This window comes from Rhinolophus sinicus, chromosome 17 (genome assembly GCF_057876585.1).
Source record: "Rhinolophus sinicus isolate RSI-liver-muscle chromosome 17, RSI-T2T, whole genome shotgun sequence".
Classification (NCBI taxonomy): Eukaryota; Metazoa; Chordata; class Mammalia; order Chiroptera; family Rhinolophidae; genus Rhinolophus; species Rhinolophus sinicus.
The window spans coordinates 125,809,337-125,827,562 of NC_142517.1; the positions used below are offsets into that span (position 1 = coordinate 125,809,337).

The 18,226-nt window shown below is 33.8% G+C and overlaps 1 protein-coding gene across 3 annotated transcripts in view; it reads right to left on the reverse strand.

Annotated features, from left to right (window-relative positions):
- Positions 1-1,928: 1,928 nt before the first annotated feature.
- The window catches only part of DPP10 (dipeptidyl peptidase like 10), a 1,313,078-nt gene continuing 1,296,780 nt past the window's right edge, over positions 1,929-18,226 (reverse strand). The window contains exons 20-26 of one of the 3 annotated variants that reach the window (XM_074335439.2): positions 16,818-17,012; positions 16,042-16,096; positions 9,874-9,973; positions 9,570-9,628; positions 9,363-9,435; positions 5,620-5,693; positions 1,929-4,060 (exon numbers count right to left, since the gene is read on the reverse strand). In XM_074335439.2, the coding sequence (XP_074191540.1) occupies positions 3,926-4,060; positions 5,620-5,693; positions 9,363-9,435; positions 9,570-9,628; positions 9,874-9,973; positions 16,042-16,096; positions 16,818-17,012 (691 nt within the window). In that variant the 3' untranslated portion in view covers positions 1,929-3,925. The remainder of the gene's footprint in view (positions 4,061-5,619; positions 5,694-9,362; positions 9,436-9,569; positions 9,629-9,873; positions 9,974-16,041; positions 16,097-16,817; positions 17,013-18,226) is intronic. The other 2 variants (XM_074335432.2, XM_074335443.2) reach the window with 2 other exon arrangements.

Below are 18,226 nucleotides of genomic sequence, written 5' to 3' on the forward strand. Positions count from 1 at the left end.
AAGTTTCCGTGACAGGAATAATTTTTAAATATCTCCAACAGAAAATGAAAATATGTTTTAATATTACATATATTCTCTTGACATTGGGGGATCCATGTAACTTTCATATAGCTATAGTGGTACACTGGACCATCGTTTACCTTTCAGTATTACTGCTAACAAATCATTCTCAAAAATATCTGGAACTATATGTTTACATATTTAGAATTAATTTCCACATGGGGTGAGCATGGGTTAAAACTTCTTATTCCAGGAGTTCTGTGGAGAAGAATGGCTGAGGACATGGGTTTCTAAATTGGCTGGAGGTAGCTTTTAGCCTATTCACTCATTAGTTATGTAAATGTCAGCAAATTATATACTTCTCTGAGACTCAATTTCTTTTTCTGTAAAATAGGAATCATAATACCTATTTTAAGGCATGTTTAGATGAGTCAATTTGATAATGAATATAGAGCATTTAGCACTTGTTTGGTACTTAGCAAGAATCCAATACATTTTAGGTAGAAGATTATTCAAACCTGAAAAGAAAGCACTTCTTTATTCTCATTTTATTTCTTCATCCTATCATATTCACAGTAGTAAGTTCTTGTGGGAACAAAGGGTTTCCCCAGAAAGTAGAGCCATAGTGGACGGCTGATGCATGTGTAATTTGTTTTGAGAAGTGATTCTAGGCACTAGGAGAGAGGGGCTGAGAAGAATTAATAGGGAAGATGGAAATAGAAAACCATGCTAGTGTGGGATTCTGAGTCTCATGGGGCTTTCCAAGGACCATCTAGAATGTCTGACGGGATAAAAAGGGGAAAATACAGTCATCTGCTCGGGTCTTCCATTAGTTGGGTTTTGATGGGGGTATTAACATTCTTATATAGGTTTGTAGTGTGTAAGTAATGAATCTGTTGGTTCTAGCAAACAGACGACATCAGGTTAGTATCAGAGAATCCCCAGAACAGGAAGTGAATGAGCACAGCAGAGGAGCCAGGTTTTATTCATACAATGCTCATTGCTGCAGGATGTGAAGGCGGTCAGAGCATGTCAGGAAGGACAAAAGAAGTGTTTCATACATAATTCTTTATAGAAGCCATGTGCTGGCAATGACCCTTGAAATTTGAGAGCAAATCAGTCCCAGGTGCCTCTGTTTCAAAACCCACCATTTGAGGACAAGGCTTAAATAATTCTTCTTATAAGTAAAGACCAATATTTAAGTCACCTCATTCTAATAGATCTACAACTGGCATCTGCATGAACCACAATGGTGATCTCTATGCTAAACATCAGATAAACAAACAAACAAACAAACAAAAACCACACACACATTCTAAGGGTGAGCTGAGATGCATGTTTTGAAGTACACTCTCTTGCCTGGGTTGTCAGGACACTCAAACAGATCAGCACGGACTCCTTAGTCTCTAAGTGTTGAGTTGGAGACCTCAATGGAGGACATTAGTGAAAAAAAATACTTTTTAAGATTCTTTCAAAAGGTTATGTGTTTATCTCTGTGGATGATTTAATACTGTTTACCTGTTTTATTTTATAGTTCAGCTTGATGTTTTTAACTTTAAGGGGGAAATAACATTTGGGAAGCTTGCTACTAGAGGTCTAGAAAATTCTTAGAGTGCATAAATACATATACAATAGTGAGATTATGACCAAGGGCAAATGTGTAAAGGGGACAGTTCACTTACATGATTCCATTAATGATAGATGTCTATGTGTCAGTGAGAATTCTTTTATCTAACATAGCCCAATTATTAAAACAAACAATCATGGAAATGAAAAATTTCCACCTTTCTGTTAAACAGTATGTCTTCACTTGAGATCTATTTAACATTTAAGGTGAAAGTGGGTTCCAGACAAATATCTTTCACATTAAAACCTATATTAAATTAATTGAAAAATAACCATTGATAATAATAAAACAAGAGAAATGATGAACAGCAAAAGGTAAATACTTTTTAAATGTTACTCAAATAGACATTCAATAAAACCACATCTTTCAGACAACATAATTATTTGCATCATAAAAAACTCTAGTGGTTGAAATTTAAAATATTGATTAAAAAGCTTCAGTTGGACTTCAAATCAGCCTAAAAAGAAATTTCCATCTTAATAAAATAGGCAAAACTTTCTTTTTAAACATTACAACTTATTATTTTAAAAAATGTGTTTACTATTCCTGAAAAAGACCTGAAATGGGTCTTTCAGAAAAGAGAGCCTTTCCCATTTTAAATTGAATCCAGTGGAGTAGTGAAGACACAATTCCAAAGCATCCAGAAGAAAAGTAGAATATCCCAAAAATGACTCATACATTTCCAAACACTCAGATTTTTGCATTGATCCTTTGACAAAACTGGAAGTTTAGTAAGCAATTCAGTGACATGTTTATGTTTCCTCCTGGTGTCCAGATGTCATGATTATCCAGCTTGTCCCAATGAATTTTTAAAACCACAAAAATGCAGTATACTGCCTAGATTTATCTGAACTTTTATAGACTTTTAGACATCTGGAAAATACCTAGGTGAAGTGCAAAGATAGTCTTTGACTTCAGTCACAAAGGTTAATATTCTCATGATTTAAATTGACTTCATACAGTCAAGTTTATTTTACACTCTTAGTTACTACTGCAAGTCAACACAGCACAGGAATTAATGCATTTTGTGCCTTCATCTCAAATTAAATAGCAAACATTGCTGTTTGTGAATTTTTTGGCCAATGAATAAAAAATATTTCATTTCTTATTCTCACCAGAAAGATTTAAATTAAACAGTAACAGATGAATTGGGCAGGCACTGAACACTAAATAGAAACTGGCAAATGAAATCATCCAGCTCTGCTTTTACAATGGAAAGGAGAATTGATTCTGCATTGAGAGAGAAGTAAAAGGACCAAGTGTTTTTTTTAAAAAGCCTTATTCTCCACCAAAAGAGCAAAATAGTACTCAGTGGCATTGCATTGTTAACAAAAATTCTTTATCAGAAACTATAATTTAATATTTAAGTATCTAATTTACATGTGACAAGGTATCATATTCAAAAAATTAAATTACAACTAGAAAACTATTAACCACTAAAAACAATACCAAACACAACCCAAACATTTATAGGAAAGCAATAGCTAGAGTTTGAATTGGAAAAAAAGTTTCATCATATTTGGCTCATTAAACAAAGCATCCGTTATAGCCAGTAAAAGAGCATCTCTTCTAATTCATCAAAAGTTTATCTTTTGTAGCATGAATAGCATGTAAAGATAGATTTACTGACTGTATATGCACACGTGTGTGTATTATATTGTGAGACACACACCTGTGTGCTGATTTAAAGATATCATATCTACTGATAACTGGCTGAACTTTGGAAAGTGCTGAAATCCATATTTCTACATGATCTTTGACCCACTTAACAATACCTTTTTATAAACAGGAATTACATAAAATACTCTGTTTTTTATTAACTGAATATTTTCTTAAGCATAGTAATAGACAATGAAGAATTGCACTTATAAAGGTACAGTAAAGTGTTAGATTGCAGCTCAGCCATCAAAGATCAGGGACTGTAGTACTGATAAGTTGTGCATTGTATGCAAAGATGATGGTGGCCATTGAAATTAAAATGATCGCAACTAGTTACAGAACAAATAGGGGATAACAGAAGAAAACATGCACTATTCCTACTTTAATGCAAAACTAATTTGTCCCAGGAAACCAACCCTTTGACCTTCCTTACACAAACAAACAGGTTCTGCACCCTTGGCAAAACAGTAGACTTAGATTTTCATATTTAAATTCTAGGTCATTGTCTCTGAGTGTGCTGTTCCAGTGTCATCTCCTTAAGCTGCCCTTGAAATTCTGGAGCATCTACAATATTATAGTCTCTTGGTCAGATTTCATTGAGCCTCAATATTCTCTTCAATTCTATATAAATAGAGTCCATTATTCATCTTCTTCTGGTTCTTGTGGTAACACGGGTATTTCTTCCTTTAAGCAATCACTGAAGAATCTGAGTATTGTGCTGTAGAGATGATACTTGCTCTTCTCAGAGATGTTATGACCTTCATCTGGGTAGACCTAAGGTATTGTGGGGAATGAAGATGTAAAGTTACAAAAGCAGGTACTGTCCCTCAGAATTCATTCTTTTAGCCCCAATAGCATAGGAACTTCAGAAAATAATATTTAACCAGAGCCTCACCTAATTCAATTCTGAGTTCTCCACATTAAAATTTTATTTCTTATAACATTTCATAATCAACATGTGAGACATAATCATACATGTGAAACATAATCAACATGTGAGACAAACTATTATTCCTACATATTTAAATTTGAATTTGTTGGCCAAAAATTTTTGTCAGTTTTTTCCTGACTACAAGCCCTAATATTAGAGCATTTAATTTAGAAAACTTGCAACTGTAAATTCATTCTCTGCCTCTTTGAAATGTATGTAAATCTTCTTTCAGCCTATTGCCAGTTTTACAATGAGAAAATGTCTTTTTCAAGGACCTGGAAACATCTCTTTTAAATGCACACATCGAAGAGGGCAGCATCCCTATCTCCTGGTCTTTTTGAGAGGCCAGAAGCCTTACTCCAAGTTGTAAAACTACATCTTGTCATAAAGATACAAGAAAAGTTTACTTTTCCTTTTGGTAAGGCTAATTGTCAAACACAGGTAGACTATGAGTCTCTCTACCCTAGCTTAAAAATCTGTGCAGTCCTTTGTTTCAAGTTGAGTTTAGTTTCCCTCCCCAACTGCAATAGCCTTGAATAAAATCTTCCTTGTCTACTCTTGTGTGGTGCCATTTTCACTTTAACAATATCCTTTTCAATATAAAAAGACATTAGCAATTTTTCTACAATACAGATACAAATATTGTCACATCAATTCTTGGGTGTAAAGTTTTTAAATGGTGCATCATTGCCCTCTGAGTAAAGCCGTATACTCTTTCAGATTGTTTATGGCATGACCCACCATCTGTCTATGTATACATTTTAGTCTTCCATCATCCTAACCCTGGTTCCTGTGTTTTAATATGTTGAACTACTTTTAGTTCTTCCATTGCTGAGAAATTAAAGTGACTTTTTTTTCCCCTTCAGTGAGTCCTTCAGATTGAAATTCCTTGATGTTGTAAAATATGTGTTATTTACACATCTAGCATAATGACTATTTTAAAGCAAGTCCTTAATAAATACTTATGAAATGTAGTTGAAGGTACAGATGTAAATGGTGTTTTACCCTCTTCTTTTTTTCTTAAAACATTTACTCAAACCACTTTCTCCCCCTTAACTTTTTAGGATAAGAATGATGGAAAGTGAGGGAAAGACAAAGGAACTAGAAGGGTAAAAGAAAATTGTTTTTAAAAAAAAAAAAAAAATCATTATCAGTGACATGAATAAAAGTCTAAGGAGAAAAAGACATTGCATAAGAGTTTATTATGCAGTTCACTTGTAACGCATGAGTAGATGATCCACATTCTCAGTGTAAGTAAGGAAAAAAGAATACAATCTCTGGTAGCTAAAAAACAGTAAAAAAATAATGGTGTGGGGAATGGAGTAGTAAGGAAGCTGTGTTTTGAATCTCATAACTAAAAAACCTAGGTAGGAAAACACATTTGTTTGAAAAAGTGGCTTACCTGCATAGTATAATTTACTCCAGCTTTTATTAGGTGTTTGATTAACTCTGCAGAATGCTGGAAATGAACTTTTGCTGCAAGAAATTAAATGATGATATTTGAAGAAAATATGTTTATTAGGATCAACATTTTTTATGTCATTTTTTTCAAAGAGGTTAAGCATTATACTTTACATGCATCACACATTTAAAAGACTGATACCTGGATTTAAGTAGGAAGCCAATAGATACAATGGTAATAAAACTTTGAGCTTCACATTATAAAAAAATGAACTGAACGGGAACTACCACTAAGGTTGTAGTTACTGTAGAAATGGTATTGAGGGTTACGCTACTGGTTATCACTTATAATTTCTAATTGTTTAGATATTTTATACCACCATAACAATTCTAACATAGTGAATGCCTGTCTGGATAGTAATACAGCAAACCAGTTTCTATTCCTTTCTGAGGATTACGAGGGCCCACTCTCAATTAGATCCTGGCTTTCTGTTTTATTTTAAATAAGAAAAGAATACCCTTTGCTGAGAAAAGAGAGTACACATCTCATTATTCAAGGGCTTAATATTTAATGTGAATCATATTGGTTTCTCCTGTTTCCTTCTAGCTTCCTTCTGCCTGAACCTAAGGTCCAAAGCTTTGAAATAAGCAGCACAGTAGACCAGGGTTTGAAGTTTTGGCCCTAACTAGCTATGAAGACTTGGATGAATCTCTCAAAGCTCTCTACAGCATTTTGCTTACATGCTGCCTGGGCTATTCATTCCTATGTTATGTACATCTTCAAATTTCCACAACTAATTTTTAAGCTAACATTTTTTTTAACTGTCTTTGTAAAACTAGGGCAAGCTTACAATAGTTTAAACTCCTTCATTGTTCTAATTCTATGATACTGATTAATCCTACTACATAGCAGACAATAAAAGGTTCCAAAGGATCATTTAAATCTTTTAAAATTCTATCCAATTTCTTTTTTAAATATCTTCCTATTGTACTTAAAGGGAAATGACCGGGTCATCTCTAAATGAGTCTACAAATTGCTTTGTAAATTTAAGCTACTAGAAATGCTAATGAATAGGGGTACTGACTGAGGTAAAATGATCTCATATAGCTCATTTGTTTATTTTAGGAAAAAAAATTGGAAAGGACCCCATCGCTTCTTTGTATGGAAACAGCTGAAAAAACGAATGTATAAATGGTTTTCCAAATGGATTTTTTTTCCTGTTTAGTTTCTACTGCAATTCCGTTGATATTTGTCTTTTGCCCCTTCCTAAATCTAAACAGGGGCATTAAGGTCTAATTGGCTGAGTGTACTAATTTGCTGGTAATTTTGAAGATAATATTAATAATGGTAATATTATAATGTCGTCGAGGACCTATAAGTCACCAGACCCATGTGGAGGTGTGGGTATGAGTGCATGTATGTGCATGTGTGTGTGTGTGTGTGCAAACACACAGGTGCATTTCCTTTAATGTGACCAGTGCTGTACCTCTGCTTGTATTTTATCAGATGGTGAAGCACCAGCCCCATGACTGAGTGAGTCAGACAGGAAAAACATGATCTTTACCTTAATAGCTGCACCAGATTGACAAAGAAATTTGAATAGCACTAATACATTCCAGGGTGATGGCTAGATGTAAAATAATTTAATCTTGAATATAATTTGTTCCCACAATTGAAGCTTTAGAGAATAGTGAATAAGAGCCTCAATGCTGGATTCAAACCCTTCTACAAATCAGTAGACGTGTGATTTTTGGCAAGTTACATAAATTCCATATATTTTTTCCTAATTTGTCAAATAAGAAGAGTAATACTAGTACCTACTGAACAGTACTTTTATGAGAAATAAGTAGTAAAATATTAAAAGCTTTTGGCATGCTTTCTAACATATATTCAGTACTTAATTGCTACTTACTGTTATTACTATTAATATACATGTAAGATTTAATACCTTAGAACAAAATTCTAATGTTCATCAAAACATTTATGCTTATGTTTTATCATGTTTCACCCATCACAGGTATCTTATCATCTAAATCTTTTAGAAAGAATTTATAGTCGTTTTAGATTTTCAGAAATGTTACAAAGACAGCACAGAGAGTTCTTGTATTTCCCTTACCCAGTTCCCCCTATTGTTAAGATTTTACATTATTATGGTACATTTATCACAACTAAGAAGCATGTAGACATCATGTCTCTTTAATCTCTTTTGGTCTATGAGAATTTTTCACTTTCCTTATTTTTGATGACCTTGATAGTTCTGAGGAGTACCTGTCAGGTATTTGGTAGAATGTTCCTCATCTGGGTTTGAACAATGTTTTTCTCATGATTAGACTGGGGGGTTTTGGGGGACAAGACAATAGACAGAATGTGATTATCACAAAACCACATCAAGGCTGCATACTATCAACATGACTTGTCACTGTTGATGTTAACCTTGACCACTTGGCTGAATGGTCTTTATCAACTTTCTCTACTTGTAAAGTTACTCTTTCCTCCTTTTCCATACAGTCCTCCTGAAACAAATGACTAAGTGCATCCCACTCTAAAGAGCGGAGGGAGGAGAGTTAAGCTTTGCTTCTTTGATGGGGGATCATCTATATAAATTATTTGGAATTCTACCTAAGGGAGATTTGTCTTTTGTCTCGTGTTTACCTATTTACTATCACACAAACACACACACACATGTGTGTGCACGTGCAGATTTTTTTTTTTTTTTTAATATGTTGAGCTGAACACTGATTTAACCAAAGCCTGACATGCTTGGAAGTTAAATTTGAGAACTGGTATGATCTTTACCATAACACCTTTTTAGTTATGTTCTTTGTAAAATGGAGTAAGAATACTGAGGCAGGGACGGGTGGACTAAAAAAAAAGAAAAAGTTCAAGATTTAGGGAATATTGATTCAAGGCTTTGATTGTCTTTGCTCACTTGCCAGGTAGCTCTGAATACATTCCTCCTTGAAATTGATTTTTCTTATCTGTAAATGAGGCTATAAATACTCAGCCTTCTGTTGTAAAGTTTCACACAAAGTCATATATATATATATATATATATATATATATATATATATATATATATATATATATATATATATAATTTGAGCCCTGAACACTTCATGTGAATACAAAATTATATTATTTTTTACTGGTAATGTCAATCACATCCATCTTCAATGTTTAATGTGATACAAAAAAATGAGAGGTGATATGAAAGTGCTGTTTTTAAAGTTTGTGTTTTAACTTAAGTGGGTGGCCTCCCCAGAATCTCATCTCAGTGCTGGCCACATTTTTGCTATCTTGTTGTACTCTAGGTTAGTTTCCTTCTGAGATATGCTGAACCACACAGTAGCGGTAGTAGTAGTCACTAGCCACATGTAGTTATTTACATTTAAATTAATTAAAATTGAATAAAACATTCAGTTTTTTAGTCATACTAAACACATTTCAAGTGCTTAGGTGCCACATTTGGCCAGTAGCTACCGTGTTCAACAGTACAGAGAGAATATTTCTGTCACCCCAGAACATTTTATTGGACAGTGCTGCCATTGAGGCTCATAACTTCCTCTATACTTAGTACTGGCTTCCTTCTTCCCACTTCCCATCAAGCACTGGATTCTTTGTGCCACTTTTCCCTGCTCTCTTCTTTAGTAGCTTTATAGGGCCCTCTGTAAATGAGTCCTTGGATGTACCCCTTTGTTCAAAGTCAGACTCCATCAATCATTAGCAGGATATATAATACTTACTGTCAGCAGTCCCATGAATTATTAATATACTCTCTTCTTTTAAGCCATGAATATTATTTAACACACTGGATGCCTATGAAGAGAAACACAAAAATCCTATATATAATCCTATACACACACATATATATATTATGCCTATATTTGCAGTTTGACTGAGTTTTTAGAACAAAACTACTCTTTTTTCTTCATTATGTTTTAATTAGTTACCTGGTATGTGCTTTCTTCTTTAGATGGCATACCAAGGTATCTTTCAGAGAAAGCTGAGGCTGTGACCCAAGAAAACAGAAATTTAAGAATAAACTCAAAACCATTGCAGTAGCATATTTCATTAATTTCTACATTTCACATTTAATTGTCATGCTGCAGTAAAACTGAATCAGGGAGGTGCGAAACAGCTGAAAACATCTCTGATAGCACATTATATGTGTGCTCGATTGAGCTCCTGTGCATTGGGATATTATTTTCTACAAATCAATACCTTATATTAGGTCAGTCTATAGGAAGTACTTACCATACAATTTCAGGTCGGTGATGGGTGCAATCACTGATCCACATTTAAAAAGCTTTTCATCTGATTTTAAGATCATTGATGCAATATAGCCACCATATCCCTGGAGGAGGAGAATATATATTATATACACATATTATATATATAGTATATATACGTATATATGTATATATATACACACATATATTATATATACATATATGTGTGCATATATATTATATATATATATATATATATATATATATATATATATATATATATTATATATATATACACACACACACACACACACACACACACACACACATATATAATTATTCCTGGAGATACGTTTAGCTTTGATCACTGTTAGGTAATATACATATTAGAATGTCACATCATATCCCAAACATGACCAAATAATAAACTAAGATCACTTTATACAGATAAACATTTTGAAAAGAGTTCAAATTTTTATATAACAAGTTATTTTAATAACTTTAGGTGAAATATGAAATTATATATCACCAAGTGTCAAAGGTTTGCTCTTTGACTTCATACTGTGTATCTGTAAACAGCCTCAAGTAATTTGAATCTAGGGAAATATTGCATTTATTAAATTATATATCAGTGTAGGCAAATCATATATAATATATATATATATATATATATATATATATATATATATATATATATGCATTCAATAATAATGATGGTTACCTAGAATTAAAAAATAAGAATTAAATATTTAAAATCTATCATCACACATATAAATTCTGCTTTTAATTCCACATAACTAAATACTTGAAGGAAATGAGCTATGGTAAATATTATTGCTAGCTAGATGAGTTGAATTATTGTTTAAATTTAAAATATCATCTTGCAATGCTTTTGAACTATTTTAATTATAAATTCTTTAAAAATAAACTAAGGTGTCCAGTTTTCTTTTGTAACCTATGATCTGACCAGAAAAGTTCCAGAGGAGATTTTTAACAATTTTGTTAAAACTATGCTATGAGAATGATCTACTGAATTATCTGTTTATTTTAGAAACTAATCTTTAGCTGTACTCTGGATAATGTTCTTCATTGTGCTGAACATCAGACTGTTTTAGGAGGCATCAAAAAAAAAAAAAAATAATACCGAAGCCTTAGTCCCAGAAATTCTGATGCAATTGGTTCATGATGAGGTCTACTTTTGAAAAATTTCTAGGTGATTATAGTATGGTTCAATGCTATAGGAATCTGTTATTCTCACTAGACATTTGAGATGAGAAATACAGAATTTCATTTGTGTTTATTTGGAGCATCATTTAAATATTAGTACATTAAAGTCCAAAATGCATTCAGACATTACCAAAATGGCTGAGAGAACATATGTGAAGAGTAGCAGAATATTTTACCCCAAAATATGCCACAATGGCATATTGATTATTTGGATCTGCAGGCACTTATAAAACAGCAATGCAGGGAGAGACTTTCTCTGAACTCCCCTTATCTGTGTGAAGACAGATCCTCCAACAGGAACTCAAGTGTTCTAGATCCCCTCCCCTCTCCTGGAATTCCATCAACCAGGGAAGACTGACCCTTGTCACAGGAGAGGAGAATAGAAGTCCACATATACCCAGACAAACTTTGTCACAAACTGTATCCCCCATCTATTTTCTTTTCTTTTTTTTTTTTTTTTTTTTTGGTTTACCAGTTTATTAAAGGATTTGATAAGGGATACAGATGAATAGCTAGGTAGAAGGATACAGATGAATAGCCAGGTAGAAGAGATGCCTAGGGCAAGGTCTGGGAGGGTCCCGAGTGTTGTCCCTGTGGAGTTGGGGTATGTCACCCTCCCAGTGTGTATGTGTTAGCCAACCTGAACCCTGTAGGTGTTTTATTCCCTTCCTTCCTTCCTTCCTTCCTTCCTTCCTTCCTTCCTTCCTTCCTTCCTTCCTCCCTCCCTCCCTCCCTCCCTCCCTCCCTCCCTCCCTCCCTTTCTCGTTCTGTCTTTCTTTTTGTGTTAGTTTCAGGTGTAGAAAACAATGTAATAGTTAGACATTTACACCCCTCATAAAACAACCCCTCCCCCAGTTTACTATCCCTCTGGCATCCTATATAGCTGTTATAATTCCACTGACTATTCCCTATGCTCTACTCCACATCCTGTGACTATGTATGTATATATATAAAATGATCGTTGACATTCAATATTACTCATTGTAGGGTGTCAGAAGGGCACTTGTCTTATTAGGGAGACCTCTCCCATCTATTCTTTTAAGAGAAGATTAGATCTGGGGGGCGCCCCAATATTTTGCATTTTTAAGAAACTCCCAGGGGATGCCTGTGCTGCTGATCCACAGTTTGAGTAGCAAGTTCTTACAACATAATTATATAATAAAGGACCTACCAGAGCATCTTCTTAGCTTCAGCCAGCATTCCCTAGAACAGTGGAGCTTTAAAAACTATATGAATGCCCTTGAAAACAACTCAATCTCTGATTGATTCTAAAGTGAAACTAGAGTTGTAAGTCACTGCTGCTTTAAAGGAGTTGTACTTTACCATTTTTTTTAAGATGAAAACTTGAGATTAATGAAGCTAAATACTCTTTAAGATTTAATGATAGTAAAATCTGCTGAATACGATTCTCTCTGTACCATTTAAGAACCTAATCCAAAATGCTGCTTTAATTTGATTTATTTTAGAGAAATAACTTCTATTTTTAAAAGAAAATCAACACTGGCAGGAATTAGAATAAATTAAAATTTAATTGCTCATCTTCCCATCTACCATTTCATATTTATTCATTGATTGCAAAAATAAATCATAAAAAGTTTGTGGCAAATATATCCCAGGAGAGGGTAGAAATCAGCTGGAAGTTCAAGCTATACATATAGATGGTGATTGAAATTTTCAAAGCAGCTCACATCTATTAGAAAGATGTCAAATACTGGTGGTCATCACCTTGACTCTGTAGCTAATTAGAGGATGTTTTTTATTTGATTTAGATTAAAAATAGTCAATAATTAATATAGGCTGCTCTATTTCAATTGTGCTGTTTTTTATTGGTTGCTCAGTGATCAGATTTTTCCATTCATTACAATTATTATGTCAAATCTACTTGCAAAGAATTTCTGCATTACTTATTAAATTTTAACAATTGTATCTTATTTTAAAAAAATCTTGTTTACCCATAGAATACTTCTGAAATATTGAAATAAAATTGGATATAAAAAGCCAAAAGCTGTTTTATAAGCTGACTGAAGTTTATCTCTTCTTTTTTCCTCTAATTTCCATGTGATTGTTTTAGAACACAATGTGTTTATTTAATCAATGCTTCCCTGGTGTTTATAGGCTTAACATTTCAAGAAGCGGTATTGTCTAAAAATATGTTATTTGACACGAAAGACATTCCTAGAAATACTGTCATTCTATTTCTTAATCAGCTTACATGGTTAGAGAGCACAGATTAGAATTGTTTTACAAATTCTTAAGCTAAAACAAGTTTTACACAAAACAAAACATATTGACCAGTTTTTGTGGAGTTCACTATTTTAGCTTTATGGAAAGTAACAGTGAAATGCACTCAGAACTACCATTTGATCTCACTTATATGTGGAATCTAAAGAAAAGAATAAATGAATGAACTAATCAGAAATAAGTTTCAGAGACATAAAGGAAAAAGTGAGGGTTGCTAGATGGGGGGTGGGGGTGGGGATAAGGGGGAAGGTGAGGGGATTAGAAAGCACAGTCAATAACCACAAGGTGGCCACAGGGATACGAAAGTTAATTTGGGGAATGTAATCAATAATATTATAAAGATTTTGTAGGGTATCCAATGGACACTTGTCTTGTTAGGGAGACCACTCAGGGATGATGTAGATGCCTGATCACTGCACTGTACACCTGAAGTTGAAGCTGAAGAATAATGAATGTCAACTACAATTATATATATATATATATATATATATATATATATATATATATATATATATATGAAGTGGAGTACAGCATTAGGAATAGAGACAGTGGAAATGTAATGGCTGTGAGCAATGTCAGAGGGATAGTGGATGGGGGAGGGGGGTTGTCACTGTGTGAGGGATATAAACGATAAATGTCTAACTATTACATTGTTTGGTGCACCTGAAACTAATAAAAACATGTTAATAAAAATAAAAGAAGTTGCTAGGAAAAAAAACAAACAAAGAACCTAATCCAAAATGCTAGATGATTTTCACCATCCAGTTCATGTTCCACTTTCTTCATGAGGCTGTTCACAACCTTCAGAATCTATTCTAAATTTCTATAGTAACAAATGTTTTTAGAATTCACTTGGTCCTTTTATGCTTGTTTATATGTACAGTAAGTAGAACACTGAAATACATAAGCCCTGAGTCCTTTGTTGATCATTTCATCAATCAGGACCATTAAGGGATAAAATGTTCTTCACTATATGCACTTTTTTGGGGGAGGGGTAAAAAACACATAACATAAAATGTGTTATCTTAACCGCTAGCAAATGCACAGTTCAATAGTGTCAAGTGTAATCCCGTGTTGTGAAACTGATCTGAAAAACATTTTCAGTTTGTGAATCTGAAATTCTTTATCTATTAAACAACTGCTCTCCTTTTCCCTTTCTCCCCAGACCCTGGCAACCACCATTCCACTCTGTCTCAATGAACCTGACCATTCTAGATGCCTCCTCTAAGCGGAACCATACAGTATTTGTCCCTCTGTCACTGGTTCACTTCACTGAGTACAGTGTCCTCAAGGTTTATGCATGCTTGAGCATGGGACAAGATTTCACTATATGTACTTTTTAATGTATCTAGAGTTTCCTTTTTTTTTTTCTTTTGAATGATCACTTTCTTGGACATTGTCATTGTTTTCACTAAAATTTTTACCACTAACGATGGGCTTTCATTTATTTATTTGTTTGCATTTATGTTTGGGGAGCATTGTTCACAAGATATTTGTATTGATCCTTTGAATATTACTGACAACGACAATTAAATACAGCAAAGACACGGTGCACTGTAGATATCGGAAGAGGGGGAGAATGGGAGTGATTTGTGTTGATTTATATTTTACTCACTTGTTATGTAGCTTTTTATCTACCTATTTGTCAGCATACACTACTAAAATGTATGCCCCATGAAAATTATCAGTTATTTCATGTCATGTATCTCTGGGTTCAGTTATGAATAGTAGAAAACATTTCCTATTTAAATCCATGAGCACCAGGAATTTGCTTTGTGCAAAATAATACAATATCTCCTTCCTTTTCCTCTTTGTATCCTTATAGTATCCAGCCCAGTGGTATGCATAAACTAGGTGCTTAATAAATATCTACATGAGGTTAATTTTCTTACTGTGAAATGAAGTTGAATCTGACATAAAAATTATTAATTTTTTTAAACTTTTATTTATTTAAGTGTGTTTTTTTTCCAGGACCCATCAGCTCCAACTCAAGTAGTTGTTTCAGTCTAGTTGTGGAGGTCGCAGCTCACAGTGGCCCATGTGGGGATTGAACCGGCAACCTTGTTAAGAGGAATATGTTCTGATCAATTGAGCTAACCAGCTGCCCCCAAAATTTTTGCAATAAGAAGTGAATATCTTGCAGAAAACACAGAATATATAATTATGCATAGGGTCATCTGTCAGTTTCTAAGCCATGTCAGTCTTCCCAAAGTCTTGCTGTTCCTGCTGGGCCTTAAGCGATTTCTATGACTGGCTCCCTTTGGTTACTTGTGCATCAGCTTAAGTATCACTTAATAAGAGGGGCCTTGCTTGACCACTCAATCTAATAACATTGGCCCTTCCTGCAGTTAATTTCAATCCATTGTCGTTTTTTTGTTTTGTTTTGTTTTGTTTTTTCTTATAAAACTCATTACAACGTGAAACTATTTTTCATGTATTTGTTTACTGTTTCTCCTCTAGAAGGTAATCTTCATGAAAACAGAGCCCTTTTTCTGTTCTGTTACTCTAACACCAGGCACCAATTAGATACTCCATAAATAGTTGCTGAATTAATCAATGACTGAATACATAGAATAGTAGTTATAATATTACATTTTAAAGGATAATGCAGAGGATTGTAGTAAATTGAGGAAAGTATGCAAACATGCACATACAACGTACATATATATATGTATTTACACACACACACACACACACACACACACAAAACATTTCTACTATTTACCTTTCCAAAAATGCTTAATCTTTTGGAGTCAATGTATGGCTGTTTCAGTAAAAATCTGCAATAAAAAAGAAAAAAGAAAAAAATACGGTTATGTCTTGAGTCAAATACACATGAGAATTCATTCTTGGCACACACACACACACACACAAACACACACACACACACACACACACACACCAGGAGTCAAACTAGAAATACTTTAGTGGTTGGTTACAGCTCTATTCATGTACAAGGGTTGTATACTCCAAAATCTTGCTAATTAAAGTGATGGTCCCAGAGTTTGGGTATGACCTGGTAACTTTTTAACAAATGTAGATTCTGGGGCCCAATTCTAGGACTATTGAATCAACACCTATATTTTAACAATATCCTTGCCAATTTCTATGTAAACTTCAAAGAACCTACTAAATTTCACGTCACTCTTTCATGCCAGTGTGGTAAAGGTATCCGTGAAAGCTAAAGAATTGTTAATTGACTAGGGAAATAATAGACATTGTGCATTATTATAAATAAATAATATAGTGGCATAATTCAGGTTTCTTTCATGTTCATAAATCCAAAGTGAATTCTATTTGACAGAGAGCATGATAAATCTTTTATTATGGTGCTAAGAGTGAAAGGTGCTTGAAAACAATACAATAGTCTATGTGGTTAATTTAGAAAATTGTCCAAGTACTAATACCCAAATCTCTAAGGCAGCATTAGTGGTATCATATTTCACATACCCAGCTTCTGTCATTATAGGAAAAACAACAGGAAAATGTGCAGCCACTTACTTCACAGCTGCTATTTGGTCCTTTACTTCCACTGAACCTAACCTTCGATGAATCTCTTGCAAAATTTTTAGACCCTGGAATCCACTTCCTCTACCGTCAAATCGTGCTATGATGACATTATCTGTGTCGACAAGTACTGAATCCCAGTCAATGTGGAACTTATCTGTGACCAGCTGGCTTCCTGGTTCTTCATCCCTGCAAATACCAACATATTGGACCAAAACAAGAACAATTGACAATTTGGTAGAAATTTCAGCTTTCACCCTTATTAGTTAATAAAAATTATGGAAAAGAGCTATGATGGCTATTAATAGCTCTAGTAATTCTTGATGATAAATATGAAACTTTAAATGCTGTTTGTAAAATTTTGAATGAAATGTTCTCTACATGAAACGAAAATATAAAACGAGATTTAGAACTGTGTGTGAGAGGTTAATTTAAGTCATTTTTCAAAAGGGAAAAATGAGGAAAAATACATGCACTTTCCATAGGCATTTTTAAAGAATGTCAAGTTGAAATACAGGCTCACATTTATTGGGTTTCTTCCAGACAGTGTTAGAAATGTCTTGCAGATAGCACACATGGGCTAATGATTCTGACAGCAGAATCAATTATGGAATCTTAATAATAATTTAACAAGAAATGTACAACCCTAAAGAATGTCAGACTCAAAAAGAAAAAAACTATGTTAATATTTCCTAAATTGTGTGTGGGGTGGGGGGGAAGGAGGGATTCTCACTGAGGAGAATTTAAGCAGAAAATTCATTTTCATCACTAAAGTTGACAGCAATAAAAGAAAGCAGAGACACATATGTTTAAAAAATTTGAAAGCTAGAAGTAAAGAAGGATACATACATTGTAAAGAATGAACATCCTCTCCAGAGGGAAAAGGTGATACAATTTTAAAATGTCAGATTGCAATGGCATTTATTATTTTATTTTCCAAAATATAAAAATGGCAAAAAAACAGACTCTCATAAAATCACAGAGATTATCTAGGGCCACACCGAAGTAGAATACAAACACACAGTGGTCCATGTGATAGATCTGAAGAGCATCAAAACATTTCTCAGAAAAGGTCGCCATTTTTAGTTGGGCTATATACCGGAAATCGTCACCTTACTCACTGTCCTGTAAAGACAATACACTCTCTTGCCTCTGTGTTTATGCAAATGTGTTACTTAGCCACACCAATACACAAACTAATCCTCATTAACAAGCTTTTGGGTTATCAGATTTGTTAAAGAAAATAACTTCTGGGCAGCAAATGGAACTAAGCAGATCCAGGGGTTATGTGGGACCCATGAATTAGGTAAAGGAAGAAGTAGGGAATAGGGCAAAACATTGGAAAACAAATCAATCAAATGCTTTTATGGGCTGAATTGTGTCTTCCCAAATCCATGAGTTGA